The sequence below is a fragment of the Aspergillus campestris genome, assembly GCF_002847485.1.
Source record: "Aspergillus campestris IBT 28561 chromosome Unknown P168scaffold_2, whole genome shotgun sequence".
NCBI lineage: Eukaryota > Fungi > Ascomycota > Eurotiomycetes > Eurotiales > Aspergillaceae > Aspergillus > Aspergillus campestris.
In genome coordinates, this window is record NW_020194337.1 from 794,276 (window position 1) to 814,166 (window position 19,891).

At 49.9% G+C, this 19,891-nt stretch overlaps 5 protein-coding genes across 5 annotated transcripts; 2 read left to right on the top strand and 3 right to left on the bottom strand.

Annotated features, from left to right (window-relative positions):
- Positions 1 to 2,973: 2,973 nt before the first annotated feature.
- Positions 2,974 to 3,761, bottom strand: P168DRAFT_89678 (uncharacterized protein). Its single transcript, XM_024842201.1, has one exon. The coding sequence runs from the start codon at positions 3,661 to 3,663 to the stop codon at positions 3,235 to 3,237; it is 429 nt and encodes a 142-aa protein (XP_024695762.1). The 5' UTR covers positions 3,664 to 3,761; the 3' UTR covers positions 2,974 to 3,234.
- A 3,939-nt stretch (positions 3,762 to 7,700) lies between these two features.
- Positions 7,701 to 9,380, top strand: P168DRAFT_231486 (putative HLH transcription factor (Hpa3); the record flags this gene model as incomplete). Its single annotated transcript, XM_024833282.1, has 4 exons — positions 7,701 to 7,911; positions 7,971 to 8,693; positions 8,766 to 9,005; positions 9,067 to 9,380. 4 exons carry the CDS (start codon positions 7,701 to 7,703, stop codon positions 9,378 to 9,380), a joined length of 1,488 nt encoding a protein of 495 aa, XP_024695763.1.
- A 1,605-nt stretch (positions 9,381 to 10,985) lies between these two features.
- On the top strand, positions 10,986 to 14,968 carry P168DRAFT_315689 (uncharacterized protein; the record flags this gene model as incomplete). The annotated part of the gene is made up of 2 exons (XM_024839927.1): positions 10,986 to 14,725; positions 14,956 to 14,968. 2 exons carry the CDS (start codon positions 10,986 to 10,988, stop codon positions 14,966 to 14,968), a joined length of 3,753 nt encoding a protein of 1,250 aa, XP_024695764.1.
- A 297-nt stretch (positions 14,969 to 15,265) lies between these two features.
- On the bottom strand, positions 15,266 to 15,706 carry P168DRAFT_287665 (uncharacterized protein). The gene has a single exon (XM_024836625.1). It carries the CDS (start codon positions 15,628 to 15,630, stop codon positions 15,283 to 15,285), a length of 348 nt encoding a protein of 115 aa, XP_024695765.1. The 5' UTR covers positions 15,631 to 15,706; the 3' UTR covers positions 15,266 to 15,282.
- Positions 15,707 to 16,914: 1,208 nt separating this feature from the next.
- Positions 16,915 to 17,672, bottom strand: P168DRAFT_338097 (uncharacterized protein). Its single transcript, XM_024841756.1, has one exon. The coding sequence runs from the start codon at positions 17,612 to 17,614 to the stop codon at positions 17,018 to 17,020; it is 597 nt and encodes a 198-aa protein (XP_024695766.1). The 5' UTR covers positions 17,615 to 17,672; the 3' UTR covers positions 16,915 to 17,017.
- Positions 17,673 to 19,891: the final 2,219 nt, after the last annotated feature.

Here is a 19,891-nt window from a genome sequence, read left to right on the forward strand (position 1 = left end):
CGAAATACTCAAATTTTGGAGCAGCTCACCGAGCCTCTTGTACCACGACAGCCTCTACCAACAAAGGCGACACGTCCTTAATATGAGGATAGGTGTCGGTCTGGCCCCAAGCTTATCCACCCAGCTGGGACTGTCAAGGTCGTATGATATCCAGACGTCTGGACAGCCCTTCATCTAATTGATACGCGTTATTCAATCGGAGAGCTTGCCTTGGTATCATGGAGAAAAAGCGCCTGAAACCACGCTATGGGATCGGGGGCGTAATATCTATTGACCGTAGATATCAGCAAGAGTGAGATGAGAGGGTATCGAATATATGCATTCGAGATGAACAGTGTATTATTGATACACCCAGAAGATTCAATGGAGATAAAAAAAACGACGGCATAAGTATCTTTGCAAATTGCAAACGTGGAGTATGAAGCAGGCAAATGACTGCTAATATGCAGTTAATCTAGTAGCCAGGAAAAAGCACTGCAATAATCAGCTCAGATCGCACCACTGTTCTTAAAATTCGAGTGCCTTTCTATTTGAGTAGCTACCTACCCATCTATATCAATAGTGATAGATAAAATGCACGATATGTACGGGGTACAAATGAAGCATACATCTACCTACAAAGGCAAGCTGAGCCGGCACTGCTCAAAACGGCGTACAGACAGCCATCTGCTGTGAGAGCTCGCCAACTAACCGTGCACCGGGTGTCATCCCCCCCTCCCATCGAGGGTCAACGATATGCACCAGGCAAAATAAACCAAATCCGTCCACGGACGAGTCAGTGCTACACAGCCGGAGGTTGTGATTTGCGTGCGCGTGCGACGCTAGTCCCGGCGGCGACGGCGTTCAAATTGTGCAGCCGTCTTCCGGCCGGTATGTAGTCGGGAAGAAGGATCTAGGTGGGAATCAATGGGTTGGCGGGGCCAATTACTTACGTTAGGTCTATCGTTGAGTGTCCGCGGAGATATGGTGGGGGAGTGATATTGATGGAGATTAAACGAGCGAGTCGACCAGAGAGTATGACTCGAGTCGCTTATTGTCTACCACTTTTTGAGATCGCCTGGGGTTACGGTTGGGAAGTACTATATTCCTAAGAGATCTATGTGGATTATATGAAGTTGCTGGGGATATGTGATCTATCCCGAAGGAGGAATATGCTCCTCAGTTTAGCTTTACGAGGGGAGAGATTGATAGCTGGCGAGTGGAAACAGGGTCCAAAGACCGATAGGTAGTCAAACCCAAGGAAGAAGTTATCATCATGACCTGATCCAGACCAGCAAGGGCATCACCGGTTTCAAGTCTCCAGTGCAGCTACACCACCAGTCTCGAACAAGTCGGTGAAGCAGCGCGTACTAACTAACTAACTCCAAGCCAGATCTCCCACCGACAAGAATGGAGCGGTCATTGACGGGGGGAAACCAAAACCAACAAGATAAGAATCGAGTTGGAGTTCGCAAGTAAGGAAGGGCGTGTCTGTGTCTCTCATTGTGGACACACACCATCTGCGCCAAGCCCACATGTATGCGTGGAGGATGTTCGGTGCATTCCTCGAAGCGGGGTTTTGGCGATAAAACATCCTGGACCGGTCGACTCAACCACGCAAGGTTTGGGGCGCTGGCTGGCTGGTTGGAGGTCGATGAGTATGACTAGTACTTGCAGTTGGCGCCTCCCTGCGGCGGAGGAAGAGGATGAATGATTATTCCATTCCACCACGGGAGATTGACATGGGAAATGGAGGAGAGGGGAGGTGGTGACCGAAAACGACTAGTTGGTATCTGGGACCAGGGGGGAACCTTTGGATCGAAAGCGCCACGCTTTGTCTTGTCGTGTCGCACGCGTGTTGTCTGACTTCATCACTCGGACAAATTACTGAGGTACTTGCTGGTAATGCAAGACACATTTTGACGGAGACTGGTTTATTTCATTTTATTCTTAATTTCTGCACTGTATTCTATTTGATTCATTCTATTCTATTTTTCTCTATTTTATTATCGATTTTATAATATAATAACATAGATTTTCTGCCTAGAATCCGAGTGGGGTCAAGGCATGTGGCTGGACAAGTCAAGCGTCGCATGTCCAGACATTCCCTTCCCTTCCCGGACAAGGAATTCTTCTTAGCGGTGATCATTCACACCCATGGGTTGCCATGTGTTTGTTGCTGGCAAAGTCAATTCATCATATGTGGCTCTGCTTTATTTTTTCACAATGATAATGATATTATTATTGCTCTATCCTCTTTCTTCTTTGAAAATCACTAAATAAAATAATACAATAAAATACAGAAAAAACCCGAGCAAGGGAGAGAATGAGACACAAGCCTTCCCCCTCTCCCTCCCCTCCCACCGGAACCAGGAAACTGATGCTCTGTACCTCACTCCCTACTAGGCAAGGGAAGAAATCTCAGGTGAAAGAATCATCATTCCATCCCCGACCAGTCAAGTCAGATCATGGGTGGCGCTTTAGAAATGCCCCCAGTCACTAGTGCAGCCTCCGGCGAACTGTCATGACACTTTGATACGGGTATTGATACTGTTGGCTTGCAGTCTGTCTTGCTTTGGATGTACTCTGCTGTGTGATAGATTTACAGTATAATCATAGTACGAGGTACAAGTTCAGACACCTACTTAGTCGATAAGAAGAAGCAAGCGCCTAATTAGTAGGTCGTTAGATAGTACTCTAGGTATGGTAATTGAGGCGAAAAGCTTAGAAATACAGCAAATTACCGCATACGGTACTCCGTAGTTCACCACCTAACCGTGCCCGGTCGACCCCTGAGGGAGATCGTTCAGAGCGGCCACGTGAAGGCAGACCGCATCGAGATCGTTGCCGACCGAGGGTTACTTTCTTTCTTCTTTCTTCAGTTTTACCTTCTTCTGTCGTTCTTTCTTGTAATTTCCCACGCGACTGCTGGTGTAATGGCTAGTAATTTTGGATCCACTAGTATTGCTCTTGCAACAGCCACCTACCTGTCTATTTAGCTCTGCTTTATCCCTTGTCTAGTAGAACATCATCTGGTAATGACTCTTGGGGGTATGTTGAGGAATCATCATGGGGTCACCATTTAAATGTGCAAAATCCAATGCTATCACTAACAAGCGATTTAGCTCTCATTCTGTCTACAAAACTACCTAGGTACCCAGGTAAGTACAGAGGTACGACTAGCGGGTATGCCCCGCTACACCAGGCCCAAGCTTGGATGATTCGACGGAGATCAATCATATCAGGCTGGATACATCATTTTGAACAGCATGCTAAATGACGAAAGTGATAGGAATCGATCTCCCTGTGTGAACACCGTACACTACACCAAGATACGTATGGCAGGACGATCCGAATTCCAATGATGCAGAGAATGGCATTGATGATGTAATGTGGAGGAGCTTTCTTCTCTTCTCTTCTATCCTTCTGTCTCAAGAATGGTAGACCTTGGATAGAAGGAGACCCTGGAAGCCGAGCTACTACTACTAAGGTTACGTCCTCCCTTGGGCAGATGGGGGATCCTGAATGGAACGAATAGGATTGGGCGAGAGTGAGTCTGTTTTCCACCCACACCACGCCAACAAGACACATGAGTGGTGGCACAATAGTCGTTATTATCACCACTTGACAACAGAGTTCAGGGTAGGTTCCTCCTTGGAACAAACACACTCTCTCCCCTCGCATGTTTTCTGCTCTGCTACCCCACCAGGCCGCCCCAAACACCCCAGGAACAAGAACAGGAATCACACACTTGTCTGAGACAACCCTGGCCACATGATCAGTGATCAACAACGTGTTTCTTATTTTGTTTATATTGCTCTTATTTTTTATTCTTATTTTGTGTTTCTCTGTTTTATTTTATTTCTTTTGTGTGACTACCCTCAACGACAGTCATAATCCATATCCGGAGTACTGGCTGGAAGATTCTTCAGGCCACAAGGACACAAAACATGTTGCAGAGAATGATGCACTTGGTCATGCCCGCTTGGGCCATCTTGATTTGTTCGTCGTGTGTTGGATCGTCTTCTTCGTTCCATGGATTTATCCTGGGCCCCACTTCCCGGGCTGGTCCAAGCTATCATCCATCTCAATTGCCCTGGACTGAGAACACAATGGTAGTCCGAGAATGGTTGAAAAGATAGGATAAAATACAAAATAAGATAAAAGAGAATCAAGTGGAAGAGAGATAGAGAGAGGAAATAGGTAAAATTAGGTAAACAAATATAAGATACATCAAAATAGGAAGGAGATAAGTAAGAAAAAATAAGTTACAGGTATAAAAACCAGAAGAAAAAGAAGAAATTGAAAAACGTCAAAGTGGATGTCAACGACAGTTGGTGTATCTGTAATCCAAATTGTAAACATGTAATGCAAAGAGGAAGAAAAACAAGACTGATCAATACGGAGAAAAAAGGAAACACTCCGTCAAAAGTGGCCCCAATCGCAACTGATGATCCTCCCAGGCGTGTGTGGACTGTGGCCCCGGCGCGAAGACACCACCAGATGGCGTGGGGCGGGGAGACAGGATAGAAGCCGCCATGGGTCAGGGTGGGAGAACTGGTCGGTCCAGATCGACATGAGGATTGCCTAGTGGAGGTCAGATCCTTTACCTAGTTCGGGCAAGGTCTGGTCAGGTACGGGAAATACATCCATGAGAATAATCATTACAACCATGATATTATTTATATAAATATGTGTATGTAGAATAAATAATAGATACCAATATAAATAAGATCTAAAAATTTGAAGATGAAACGGGGGGATAAGATAAGGTGGTACAGACGGATTCGTGTGGACGGACCAGAAGAATCGAGTCTGATGGCAGAACCGGACAACTCCAGCTCAGCAACAGAACGGTTTTAGAGTAACATGTCATTACTTCACTTGATTCTGTACCTGACATTGAACCTGTTATCACGGGTCTGATCAAGGATCTGGGTAGTAGGTTTCAACTATCTTATTTTTCCCCTCTTTGATTATTATGATTTAGCGATTATAGTTGTGTAATTATACATGATTTTATGACTTGATACGGCTTACTATGATTACAATACTCTTTCTGTCAAGACGGGAACGACGGACAGCTTAGCTCTGGGACGGCGTCTTTGGCCCTGGATTCCTCCCCCAGAGAAAAAAGCCGGCGGACGCCTCGTGGCGGTGGGTTTCTTTCTTTCTTTTTCAAAACACATTTAAATTTTTTATTTCATTTATCTTATTTTTTAGTTCCTCTTAGGTCATGACATGTGTGCGTTTTCCTGTGGAGTTTCGAATTTCCAATCTAATCCATGAATTTCTAATTTCGCCTTTGCTTCCTTCAAGGCTTGTGTCATCAGTGACATCTATCTTTTTAATATAAATCTACTATGACATATCTCCCACACAATCTTAGACAACCTACCTACAATACATCGCCCTCTCTTCTTCTCCTCATTCTAGCCAAAGACTGAGACTGGATCAGGTGTGGCACCGGCTAGACTCGCTAGTCCCTCCGATAACCTCTAGCCACCCAAACCCTCCCGCAAGGTGGTATTGTTGTGAGTGTCGGGCCACGCTAAGGTGGACCTGAAATGACATGGGGGTGCAATTTGCCTGAAGAGCATTGGCTGGGGGGGTGTTCTTGTTGTGTGTCACGTTGGAAGGTGGAAAGAAGCGTGGTGCAGGTTGCTGGATGCACAGAAGGAAGGGTGTGCCTGTATCACGATTTCATTCGAGTAAACAGACAATTATTGAACATTAGACTGAATATCTATAATATTAAAAATAAAGTAAAATGATAGGGTTAATATCAAGGTAAGTAATAAGGTAATAATAGTATAGCATAATTTAAATAATTAAAGAAAAATTGGTAAATTACCAGATATTGAGGAAAAGGACAAGATATCAAACTGCCCACCAGCTCAGACCTGTCATTGTGGTGATGATAAGGATGATGAGGTTGACAAATACTCATGATGATAATAATCTCAAACAGAACAAAGAGAATACTCCGGATGAATATGATTCTGTTTTGGATCTGGGGAGGTGTGGTTGTTTAAATGCCGTTCTTTACCATCTGATCTCTCCCGCTTTCTTCCCTCCCCCCCTCTCTCTCCTCTCTCACCCCTGTCGGATTCTCCTAATCCATACATGACGAGAATCCCATCATCGTCACTGTCCAGTCTAGTTTCTTGTCATTCTCTAAAATTTGTGGAATTTCTTCCTTGGTTTGAGTGAAGGAAGAAAACAATCACATAACAGAAAGAAAAGAAATAGAAAGCACAAGATTTTCCCTACTCCACCCGGGAAGCCCTTGATCTGGACATCATTGATAGCTCCCGCCGACTAGTTCTGTTCTGTCTTTGGATCGAGTTCCAAACTGCTGTTTTTAATTATTATTCTTTTTATTTTATTCTATTTTATTTTCTTCTCTTATTTCTTATTTTTATTATTATTTTGATTATTCTGCTGGTACTTTTTTCTTGACTTTCTTTTTTTTTCCTCCACCCCCTTCCCTCCATCTTTTTCGGCTTTTTCCTTCTACTTTACTCTTGACTTGATCGACGTCCCTTGGACGGTCTACTATCATTTCCCCCTCTGCATCTTTCCATTCCTCTTCCTTCTTTCTCTGCTTCCCCTCAATCCCTCCAGAATCCATTTAATCCTCGACCTTGGATCCTCCTTCTTTCCACCCCCGCAGCTTCACTCTCGCTGGTCACTTCTTTCCCCCCCGTCAAAGTTGTCCTCACACTTCTTCCTGCCCAATCGTTTGTCCTTCTTCTGCTCGTGCCACGTTCCCGCCGCTCCCCCCGATTTCCAACGTTGGATCGGTCGTTCCAAAGGTAAAAAAAAGCTCCTTCAGACCTTTCCATCCCCATCTCCATTGGCTCCAACGCCCCCCGTCCATTACGGCTTCCATTCGGTTCTTCCCAACCTAACTGACCTAGACTGACTCGTTGAAGGTATTCTTCATTCACCACTTGGGGCTTTTAATTTTATTTGATTCCACTTCCCTTTATTTTTTACGTTTATTTGGTTTTATCCATTATATAAAAGGGAACCTGGTCTTTTTTATTCCTTATTTTGTTATTTTTATCTTTTATTTTTTTATTTTATTTTTTTCTCTTTTTACCTTTCCTTGTCGGACCTCTTATACCCCCAAGATCCCCCCGATCCCCCCCCTCTCCTCACCCCATACGGTGGTTTCGAATGCAGACAGCCCTCTGTCCATTAATTCCTTCCCACCTTCCCGCCCCTCCGCCATCCACCTTCGACGAACCGTCCACCCGACCGTTGTCTCGCCTGGTATCACCTGGTAACTCGCATCAACACCCTTCGAGCTTCGTTGGACATATCACACGGGTGTGGATACCAGCTGGCCTGAACGCGATTCTCACCTTCTGACTTTCGCCCTTGCGCTGGTCAAAGGTCCCACCGTCCGTGCAAGCATTGACCGTTGACTCGTTGCGCAATTGTTCCCTCCATCTCATCATCCGGATGATATGACCGACGCGAAGCAACAATCCTCCTAATCACTCCCTCCATCCGATCCTCCCTTAGCGTTCACGGTCTCCGCGTGGTTGTGAGCTCTGCTGTGGCGGAGGTGTTACATCGGACTGGTTGTTTTTTTTTTTGGAATATGAGATTACACGACACGCCAGCCAAATAATCTTGAATTGTTTCTTTGGTCGCCTCGACACTCGTTGAATCGTTCGATTTCATCTATTATCTTTAAATCCGTCACTATGGAAAGCGCCGTAACCCGTCGGCCGTGGGAGCCAGCCACTACAGGCCCACAGACCCCGACGGTCTCTTCCTCCCAGACCCTACCCTCGATATCCACCTTGACGGCGAGTATGACGAGCGCCGGCGCGCCGGCGGAGAAGTCTCCGGGCCATGCCTCGCTGAACACAATCGAACGCGACTCCGGAAGTTGGTCCATCCCTCACAGCACAAGTGAGTCTTCGCCATGTCTCGGGGCGGTTGGCGGCGCCGATACTGACCACGTGTACTAGGATCCTCCACCTACTCCACTGCGACAAATGGGACGAGCAATTATCCCTCTCTTTCCTTCCTCACATCCACCCATCCGTCTCCCAACCGCACCACGGTCCTCCCCGATCGCTCCCCCTACCCTCACGACCAATCTAGCGCCAATACCCCATCCTCCGCGGGCGCACACCCCTCCCCCAACTCGGCCCTCCCGTCGATCAATCAGAATTATGACGGCGCTGTCCCGCGGGGCAGCGTTGCGGAGCCGGTCGAATCCCGACGCAGCAGTGTCGACAGCCGGGTGAACCAGGGAATCAGTTCGCTGGCCATCAACACGGCATCGCCCTATCACAGTGCCAACGTGTCGCAGACCTCGATCGTCTCCAATTTACAGCGGGAGCGCGGGATCCCCCAGGATATGAACGTGAACAATGCCTATCGGGGGCCGCGCTACTCCGCGGGCCAACCTCTGTCGCCTCTTGGTCCTCGTGGTCATGAGAATCGCCCGTTTGCGGCTGGCCGCACGGCACCCGCGATCTCATCGAACCCCCGGTCGGAGATCTACAATGCAGAGGCGCCCACGGCGGGTCTGGCCTATGCGTTCCCGGATCCCGACGTTGCGCGCTCGAACTCGATGTCCTCCACCACCGAAAAGTCGACCCCACAGTTTTCGCGCAAGGGGAGCGTGGCCGAATCGTTGGCCAGTAGTATGTACTCGGAGTCCCGGTTACCGCGCGGGCAGCACGGTATGTGGCCATCAGAACGGGAGAGAACGACAGGTGTGGAACCCGGACACCGTGCTGACTTGCGACGACAAGAACTCCCGCAAAACGTACATCACCATTCCCTTCAGCATAAACAGGTCCGGGAGCTGATGGGGGACCCGGAAACGCCCAACGGGAGCACTCCGTACAGCCGGACCCCCGAGTTGCGAGTCACGCACAAGTTGGCGGAGCGCAAGCGACGCAGTGAAATGAAGGATTGTTTCGAGGCCCTGCGCGGGCATCTCCCGCAAGGCCAGACCAACAAGTCGAGCAAGTGGGAGACCTTGTCGAGAGGTATGATCTCGTCCACCCGGCGCGATTATTTTTTTCCCTTCTTAAACTGACTATTGTCTAGCGATCGATTACATTGTGTCACTGGAGAAGATGCTGGGTAACGCGCGACGAGAGAACGATATTCTGCGCTCCGAAGTCGAAGAGATGCGCGCCCAGATCAGCCAAGCGTCCAATGGACCATCTCGACCGCCATCGATATTTGAGCAGCACCAGATGGCGGCTGCGCAAGCCAACGGCCAGGCCCATGGCCCGATGTACTCCAGCTACGGGCCCGGAGCGGGTATGGGTCCCGAGCAACCTCGGAGTCTACCTCCTCTCATGAATGGGTCGGTGGCCCCCATGCAGGGGGTGCAGTACACCGATGGACGACGGTAATATCCGCCGCGTCGATTTGCCATGAGTGCACGGATGGGAAGAGTGCTTCTTGTTGGCTTTGTAGATTTATCGGGCGGTGTCCTTCTTTTGAGCGATCTCTTTCTTGATTCCTCTTCATTCCTTTCTATTCCCTTGATTCTTATTTCATCTTATTGGGCTGTCGCGTGGTCGACAGAATCGGCTGCGATGACCTATGGTATCCGACCCTCGACATGATCTCTCTGATCTCTCCTCACTTTGTGCTTCACATTACGATCAGTGTTTAGTCTCTTGCATTTGGGCTGGGATATGTGGGATTAGGGATTGGAATGGGGACCGAATCTGGCAATGTTTGATTACTACACACCCCAGGACCATATTGTACCTGGAGGTAAATAAATATTCACCAGGCGTGTATCCAAGAAGATAACGGAACGAAAAATGATACCACCATTTTGGAACCAGTGTTCCTCACTTGATATCCATGTTATCTTCATATCATTACCACTACTTTACTCCCAATGATATTATCGGATAACTTATTTAAACGTCCTCTGGATTATCAGTATTACGACCCACAATTTCCGGCCATATTAATCCAATAAGTCAGAATAGGACAGTCCAAATAAACATATGCAGCGTGCCTGATCGGGATCTATTTTCGTCTTCCTCAGCGGCTAGAACGCTGATTGGCCTAAGGCAGTCATGTCGCCCGTCCTAAGCGCCGCCCTCATCCCATACATTTACTAAAGTAGGTACCTGGTACTTCAGCGCCTACAGGAACACCGGCGTCGATCCCAACAACCAATCTTCTCCTCGCGCCTGCAGCTCAGTCCTCTCCGTGCAGAGTCCATCTGCTGCTCTCGTCCAATAGGTGCGCTTGCAGGGCTGCATGCTGCAGCATACCCCTGGTCGGAGCTATGGAGCTCTGCTGTTTAGCTGTTCTGCACGGGTGAATTGGGCCAATTGCGACTCTGCTGGAGGTGTCTTGTCCAGGCTGTCGGGGGAGAAGGGAGCTCCTGGCTAATAATAGTTGGCTGGGGTGACAGGAATGACCTTATGGACTTCTGCTGTTTGCTCTTGAGTGGGCTGGTTTCTTTTCTTTCACTTTTCATCTTTGGACTTTCGTTCTTTCTTGTGTGGATTTCTTAAGATTCGTGTGATAGATACACTCGCTATACCAGGTCCCTCTTTATGCATGCTTTGAAAGCTGTCATTCTTTGACTAAACGGTTAGGGTCATCTTTGTTGAGACTACTGCCTCTTTGTTGTCCTTGTCCTTGTTTGGGCCATTGTCTGTGAATGATACAAGTGGTGGCTTGTGTTGAGCAGCCATTGTCTGGAAACGCCATTGTCTAGCCCTTTCATTTATCACTGCCCATTCAGCTCTCCATGACTTGTCTGCAGAAGCTGAAACTGTCTTCTTTTTCTCTGTGTTTGCTTCAGCCTTATTTGTTGCATTGTTTAGCTCAATAGAGCCCCTCCCAACTTCAACTTCAACTTCAACTTGCATTATATCGGCATCAACCTCGACACCTCACTGTTCAGTCCTGAAGTGTAAGACTGCAGCTTCGAATCTCCACTCCTTCACACACTAACCCATAACCCAAACAGAAGCAGCTTCAATATGGCCCACAAGCCTCGAACAGTACACAACGAACTGCGGATCCCCACCGTCCCCAACTTCCCTTTGTCCTCCCCTATCACAGAAGAAGTCGCCAGCCCGACGGGCTCCTCCGAAGACGACCGCGACTTGGAGCGCAATCGTCCGTATGCCTTTCTAGCGAAGGTATCTGACCGGAATCCCTTTGCGCGCCAGGCGGAGATTGATGCGGGAGACGGGAGACGGAGCACGGTTGGCCTCGCGCAGGAGAGTCCGCGGGAGAACTCCCTAACGTCTGGTGGGAGGAAGAAAGGCGCGGAGAAACCTGTGGGGTTGAATCTGGTTACGGATTTCTCGAGCGCGGGGTCAACGAAGCGCGGTGGTGGGAAGGCGCCGGCGTTTTTGGATCTTAATGATTTGAAGGTGCTTTCTGAGAGGAGGGAGAATGAACGGAAGGTTAAGGGGATTTTGAAGAATGGGGCTAATCAGGAGTCTGCGCTATTGACGGGACAGTCCAGAGATGGGTCAGCCTGGCGGGGTATCAAGTCCAAAATGTCGCCGCGGAAGAACAAGAAAGATGAGCTGTCCCCCTCGGATCGACCCATCATGATCGGATTTACCCTGCCGGCCGACGAGTCTGGCGAACAACGTGAGCGGACGAAGGAGTTGGACAGCGCGGATGGTCTACGCACACCACTGACTCCCTCGATCGTCGTAACGCCAGCCAAAGAAGAAGGATTCTGGAGGAGCCTCCGACCCCAGGACCAGCGTCCCAGAGCAACATCTAGCGTCTATTCCCAGCCTACGCCACTCCTCGAAACCAGCGGTCTCGGCATCCCTCCTGTCCCTGCGATCCCCGCACACCACACAGCCTCTGGCCTCGAGGCCACGAGTCCCGAGTTGAGCCAGAGACGCTCCATTGCGTCTGTGAGGAGACAGCGCGCGTACTCCACAGGAACAGTCTTCGAAGATGACGACAGCCCGCGTACAGGACGACGCTCCCGGTCGTACTCAAACGAAAGTGCAAAGAAGGCCTTCCATCGTCTAACTGCCACCCGCCACAGCGCCACGTCGGAGGTCAACAAACATTACTCCCAAGGGTGGTGGACATACCTTCTCTCCCCAATACTCGGACGTTCAAACACAATGACCAGCCGGAGAACACCCACGACAACCGAGCGACCCCCCATACCAACCATCGCTACAGACGTGACCGGCTCAAGCGACGACGAATGGTGGGAGAAGGAGAAAGAAATCTCCTGCTTTTCGCCAGAAACCCCCGAAACAGCCGTCGCCAATAGAGGCGAGGTAATGAGCTGGGAAAAGAACGACTGGAACCCATTCTCCGATTTCGATTCCAGCAATGTCAGCAAAGCTGAGACTCCTGCTGCGAATACCCCGGGTGCTGGGGGCTTCATGGGCCTTGGGGAAACGGTGCAGGGTGAGGCTGCGGAGTACTACCAGGCTAGTGCGCATGAGCTGTTCAGCAGGAGGCCTTACTTTGAGTGTATAAATCATGTCTGCTCGATTACGCCCAAGGATGCTATTCCTGGCTTTGCGGCGGGCTCCCTAGATTCTCCTGGCAGCAATGAGAGGAACTTACTCGTTGATGTGGATGATAGCATATCACAGGCTGGCCACAAGGACAGGGGGTTGGTGATTCCTCCTGCTGCTGCTGTGGTTGCGCAACCCGAACCGACTGTTGTCGATGGCAAGTCATCTGCTGGCTCGGAAACTGCAAAGTCCCCAGAACAGCCGAAGGATGGCGATAGTCCGAGAGAGACCTCCCGAGAAGTCCCCGGGGCTGCGAGTCCTGTACCAGAAGTCAGCAGGGCTGGACATTCACCCCCACTAGCTGAACACATGTCCGAGAAGCAGGGACATCCTGTTCCTCTAGCCCTAACTACAGATACTGCCCAGCTTGTCCAGCCTTTTCCATCTGCCCAACCCGTCCAGCCGTTTCCATTAACACAACCTGTCCAAGCTCCTGTCGACCATATATACCCCCAGATGCAACCCACCCAACCGGCCCAACCCGTCTACATCCAACCTGCACCAGGCTTTTATCAAGCCCCTGGCCAGCATCCCGGCCCCCAATACATAGTGGTTGCACCCCCCTATCACCAAGCGCAACCACAGGCTCCCGATCCCATCTCGCCCGGATTTCAGCGCCAAACAGAGGGCGATCGATCCATTCCCCTCGGCGAGATGCCAACCGGGCCAGCACCTGCATACATCTCTCGCCACGGCACCCCTGTCTCGCTGCCCCCTCGTCCAGGGCCCCATTCAATCACACGAGAAACAACCACCACACACTCAACCACAGAGCAAGACAGAATCGAGTCTCGTCGGCAACGCCACGAAAAGGAAGATGCCGCAGGCAAAAAAGCCGGAGGCCTATGGCGTGGACGAGGCCCCGTCAGCAAAAAAGGCTGCTTCGGACGTTCCGGCCGCGAAGGCCGCCTAAAACGACGCTGGTACATGGTCATCGCGTTCCTCTTCGTCCTCATCGTCTTGGCCTCCCTACTACTTGCAATTCTCCTAACTCGAAAAGGGGACGCAACGCCCATCCAGTCCCAGTGGCTCAACCTCACAGGCTACCCGCCCATGCCCACGGGGATCGCGACGATCGCCGGCCCGGAAGCCCACAAGCAGGACTCGGGGTGCATCACCCCCAGCGCGCTCTGGAGCTGCGCTCTACCAAACGAGCAGCATGAGACTAACAAGCCTTACGCGGCGGACGAGCCTAACTTCCGCGTCGAGATCCGCTTCCGCAATGGGACATACCCCAATAGCACGACTGTTGCGTCATCACCGTCGGACAGGCTCCGCTCGCGCGGCACAGCCGAGCTTTTCAATCCGTCTCCTCTTCCGCCCAGCTTGAAAGATCAAGCCTTCGTAGGTAATACAACAGACGGGAACAGCGCCCCCTTCGCCGGCGAAGAAACACCCTTCTTCATAACCCTGCTGTCAACCACCCAGCCAAAGTCCCAGCTCTCCCGCAGAGACAGCAATACAACCCACGGCGCTGACGATGATAATAAAAACGACGATAATGAAAACGATGATAAGAAAGAAGATGACACCAACCCCTTCCCAGACATCGACACCCTCATCCCCTCCCCCTCCACAGACCCAGACGGCACAGCCGCATCCGCAACCCTCTACCCCCTCCCATCCTCCCAGCCCATCCGCCTCTACAACCGCGGCCAAGACACAGAACACTACGGCTTCTACACCTACTTCGACCGCTCCATCTTCCTCGACTCGATCGCCGTCCTCACGGGTTCCAAAAACGACACCGACAGCGACTCCCCAGGCGGACCCAGCAAAGCCGACGCGCGCGTCCGCTGCACCTGGTCCCAAACCCGCTTCCTCGTCCAGATCTGGACCAAGCCCAGCAAAGGCCATCTTCTCGACCGCAGCCCTTCCCCATCATCCTCCGCAAGACCATCCACAACCACCAGCCACACATCCCCATCCTCATCCTCCTCAGCAACGGACTTCTCCCGCCCCGGCTCCTTCCCCTACCCGGTGACCATAACACTCGACAGACACGGCGGCAACGCCGCGAGCAAAATGGTCTACTGCTACGGGATGGAGACGGCGCAGCATGTTAACGCCACGGAGAAGAAGCTGCAGATTGAGGATCGCGCGTTTGGGGGGGAGCTGGTGAATCCTGCGCCGGGGATATTTAATCTGAATTCGACTGCTGCAAAGGGGAAGGATGGGGCGAAAGGGAAGGGGGAGGATTTGTTGAAGGGGTGGGGGGTGTTGATGGGGGGAGTGGGGGGTGTGCGTGTCAGTGGAGGAATTGGGGGTGATGTTTTCTTTCTTTTTGGTCTATATGGTTTGTTTGTTGACAAGGGTTTGTTAGATTAGATATGAATGGCTATAATTGATATACATATATTGCCTATATAATTGTCCAATAAATATATGTTGGGACATCAGTCATATCACACACATATCCCACTAATATAGAAACAAACAGCTTCTGGTCCTAATTCCGGTCAACAATATTAGCTGCCTAGCTTGAAGGTTTCGACTATCTACTCAACACTGCGTCGAATTAGGGACGACAGGTTGCTTCAAAGGAAAAGTCAAAACAGTAATGCATGTGAGAGAAACACTATAGTTATATATAACAGCCGGCATATTGCCTAGGTACATGTCTCTCAGTTTCACAATCCACATTTTCATGATTCCCAGACTCTTATACTTCCATGGGAAAACATACATAAAGGAATATGAAAGAAAGAACAGAAGGAAGAAAATCAACAACAACAACAACAACAACACCAACAAATCCCTCCTAAACTCACACCAACGCGCAGCACTTCCCCACCACAACACCCCCATCACACTGTTCTCCCGTCACATAATCTCCACACTGATACTCATCAATCCGGCCCTGCTTCTTGATCGTCACTGACTGGGCATTCCGGTGATCTTCGTCGCAGTGCACTTGGTATGTTTCGCCCCATCCGTAGCAGTAGTTATCTTTGTTTGTATGGTTGATGACGTTGCAGTCGTTGGCGATGAGGGCGCCTTTGCGATCTGCTTTGTTGTCGTAGTTGATGTAGCCGATGCCGACTTCGGTGTCTTTGCAGATGCAGGCGGCGAGGTGGGGGAGGAGGGTTAGGATGGAGGTGGTTGTGAGTTTCATTTTGGTGGTTTCTTGGGTATGAAGAGGGGAGGGTGGGTTGCCGAGGATATATATCTTTCGTATCAAGGTGGGAAGGTGGTTGTAGTATGGACTATAGTGACTAGAGAAATTATCGTTGAAGATGGCAGGAAAAGAGAACAGAGAGACATTTAGGCTCCATTTATAATTTGTTTCTATCTCTCTCTCGCTCGATCGCTCGCTTTTAGGTTCCGACTCTCCGGCAGGAATCTGCAGGATCGAAGGAATCAATCCTTCCTCGCCCGGGCGTCTTGTATTATTATTCTGATTCTTCTTTATTATCTTTGTAAACAGCGAACCTGTAGGTTACTATGAGTATCGGGCTAGAGATTGGAGGTTTGAACTTAAGCCCCCCCCCTTGGCCCTTCATGCAGCCGATTGTTTTGCTGTCTTGGCATTCACCGATCAAATCATCTCTTACCACTTTTGACTTGAGATTGACTCAATGCGAGTCAAACAGCCGGGTCGCAGGAGGATAAAGGTATTCGTGGACTTCATTTTGTAGGTGGCATTTTTTGGGTAGATGGGTTTTGGTGGGTTTGAAAGAGTTTTGGCTTTGTAGTGGGTGGAGGAGTAATTGCAGTATAGTAGTTTGAATGACGTTGTTTATTACAGGAGAAAGAGATAAAAAGGATGAGAATACCCACTACTTATGGCCCATAGGATCTATCCTTCAATCCCCCCGTCTCGCAGAGATCAGTAGTAAGAATAAACCGTCTTACTGAATATAGGGTTACTGTTGGGATGTTAGTCAGGTTAAGCCATATATCATGCGTTGGTCGACGCTTTGGCGTAGCGGTCATGAGTTACTTCAACCGCCAAGAATGCAACGATATATGTTTCAGCTGAGTAGAGAACTCATTGCCACCGAGGTGTTACAATCCCGGTCTTTTAATTCTGCATTCAGCTGGCGCTGGTCCCTTTGCCCCCATGGATCCTGCGGGGTGGGTTTGCGTCCGATCCGACTACTTAATAGACCTAGTCCTCTATTTCTATATATTATAGTAGAGTGATCGGCGGGCGGGGTCGTTGAATGAGGTACAATACATGCTAATCATTATAGTGGGTTGTGGATGTGACATACAGATTGAAGACTGAATTATAAAAGAAACATAATATATATTAGATTAATTATATAGTAGTAATAAAAGTAACAAGTATGAGAAAAACGCAATGCCAAAAGAAATGAAGAACTATACACCAAACTCCTTGAATTGCCAGTGCCTTTTGCGGCTCTTTTTGTGCTTTTTCGGGTTTTCTGGTACTTTTCCCGTGTACAGTAAGTACTATTGTGAGATATGAGATGTAGATCATCCCGGGCCATTCCTCTTTATTCGAGTAAAGAGAGAGAGAGAGGCCATGTCAGAATCTAAGCCAGGATGAACAGGCCCAGGGCGAGGGTGCCAATGGCGCCCATGCCGGGAACAGCGAGCTTAGAGCCAGGGTTGGAGGGAGTGACGTGGGAGGTGGGCTTGGCCGGCTTCTCGGTCTCCTGGGTCTCGCTCTCCTTGGCGCTGGTGCTGGTGGCGTGGGACGAGGTGGTGCTCTCCTTGGACGAGGCGACAGGAGAGCTGGCAACCGGCTTCTGGACCGGGGCGCTGGGCTGCTGGGCAGGAGGGGCGCTGGGCTGCTGGGCAGGGGGGGCGCTAGGCTGCTTGGCAGGGGGAGCGGGAGCGCTAGGCTGCTGAGCCGGGGGAGCGGGAGCGCTGGGCTGCTGAGCCGGGGGAGCGGGAGCGCTGGGCTGCTGAGCAGGAGGAGCAGGAGCGCTAGGCTGCTGAGCCGGGGGAGCCGGGGCCTCATGGGTGGGCTGGGGGTTGGCATGAGTGGGAGGAGCGGGCGCGGTGCTCTGGCCGATGGGGGTGGTGAGCGTCACGGTCGAGCAGACGGTGGTGGTGATGTCGCGCTTCTGGTGAGCGGCGTTGGCGGTGGCGACGAGGGCCAGAGCAGCGATCTTGGAGTAGTGCATTGTGATGGAGTTGAGAGAATTTGAAGGTGGATAAGTTGGTTTTGTGGTGGTTGTGTGAGGAGAGAGAGTTGCTTAAAAAGCGAGAGAGTAGAGATTGGTTGGTTGGTTGGTTGGTTGGTTGGTTGATTGATGGATTGAGATGATGATGATGAAGTTTGATTGAGCTGGTGATTTGAGGAGTCCTTTATAGGCCTCGAGAGCCTGAGAGTCCCATCCGCAACCATCATGAAGTTGATGGCGTTATCCCAAACAGTATGGTGTATCTAGCCTTCTCGTGATCGATTACCCATGCGGTCAACTGTCTGGAGCGTGGAATGTGACGGAAGCAGAAGTGCCCTAAGAGGAGAAGCCTGACGTTCTGAATAGAATCATGTCCGACAACACGCGTCCCTCACGTGACGACCGATTGCAGCCCTAATCGGCTTGTTTGGAAAACAGCGCATGGTCGCAATCGGTAACCAAACCAAAGCAGTCGAACCAAGGGGTGTCGATCCATTCCACGATCCCATGCCTCCAATCATCCTCCATCTACTGAATTCCGCACGAAGCCAAGGTGGAGAGGAGCCTGTTAGCGGGACGAGCTGGTCTACGGCCCCTCTCGTCCCAGACGGAAGCATCCATGGATCGGTTGTTGGTTGTTTACAATTCCCCGCATTCAACCAGATTTTGACCAGCCAACATACCAGTATCGCTGGTAACTGGGTGCATGGGTTTTGCACATTCCACGCTCAAGTCTTCACCCATGTCGGGTAATTTCAATGCCGATCAACAGCTGCAGGCTAATTGCCGATCCCGATGGTGGCGGATCGGTCGATGATCGGCAATCCGTACTAGGCTGACTTGTATCGTAGACTGTAGTACCTTGGTTGATATGCTTCTATCGCTTGGGGAGACCCATGCGCATGCTCTTCGGAAGGACAGAGTATGAGAAGTACAGTGATATCAGGAAATGGTGTCACCACCACTCTTCCACTGTTTCCCAGTTCTAGTGCCAAGTCACGCTAAATTACTATAGGAATTGCTCCAATCATCGCCGATCTGTACCTGAGCGAAGCCCTAACTGAAGCCTGTTGGATTTTCTGTCTTAGCTATAAAGTCTTCCCTACGCGTCGATGCCTCTTTTCCATGTTCTTTTGGGCACCAGAATTAAGAACAATAGACAAGATTGTTCAATCAACGCATCGTACACAATATAATGGCCCTTACCGGGCCCATTCAACTTGATCTCATCCACGGCATAATAAGCAGTGATAAATGAAGCAAACCACAAATGTATCCAAGACCATACATGTATAACTTTCTTGACGTTGAAAAGAACCTTCAGTCCCGTTGACTCAGTCCTGGGGAGCATATATCCCCGTTGATTTGACACAACTCGAATACCCTGTTTCTTGAACTCCGTAGTGTAGCGCGTGTGTCCAGCAACCCAAACTTTAACGCCACTCAACTCTGGGATTTGCGAGAGCACATCGGTTGCGAAGGCGGAGCTTCAAGGGTTGTTCGCGTGCTGTGGGCTTGACGTGTCCTGGAGGGACGGGGCATGGTGCGTCACTACCAGTATAGACTGTTTGGCATCTTGTGTCTCGTTCTCGCTTTGTATTGACTCTATCTCGCTCTGGAGCCAAGTAAAGTCTGCCACGTGAGTATCATAATGTATGCCAACCGTCCGATCTTCAATTTGTTTCAAGTCTTGTACTGTTGACCTGACAATTCCCTTGATTTCGTCTAGGACATTTGACCAGAGCGTGCAGCCAAGGATAGTAACGCGGGATCCGGGGAGATCGTAGCGTTGCCGGTGGGGGACAATTAGACGTCTGTTCATAGCCAATTCCTGCTCGAGTAGATGAGCTTGTTGAAGTCCTTCTTCACAGGTTATATGATGGTAGAACTCATGATCTGAAAATGGAGCGTATTTTCTCAAACATTGTGACTGGTTATACTTGTCGAATGTTTTGAAGCTGTCACTGGGATGATTATACAAGAGACCATAAATCCAAGTGCTGCAGGTGGGATGAAGTGGGCCGAACGACCTTCAGGCAGTGAAAGGCCAATCAAAGGTTTGAAAATGATGTAATTGTTGTGCAATGCATCCAGATAATAGGTAGGTATTTCCTGAGGGGAACCGCGGTGCCAACCTTAGTTCTCCCATTATCAACTTCATGAAGCCCATCCTGTTGCCCTCGAAAGAAACAAAACAACATATAGAATTAGTACAAGTGGTTTGTATACGTCTGCTTATACTACCATCTCAGAAAGCTATTGCGTACTATTGACAGG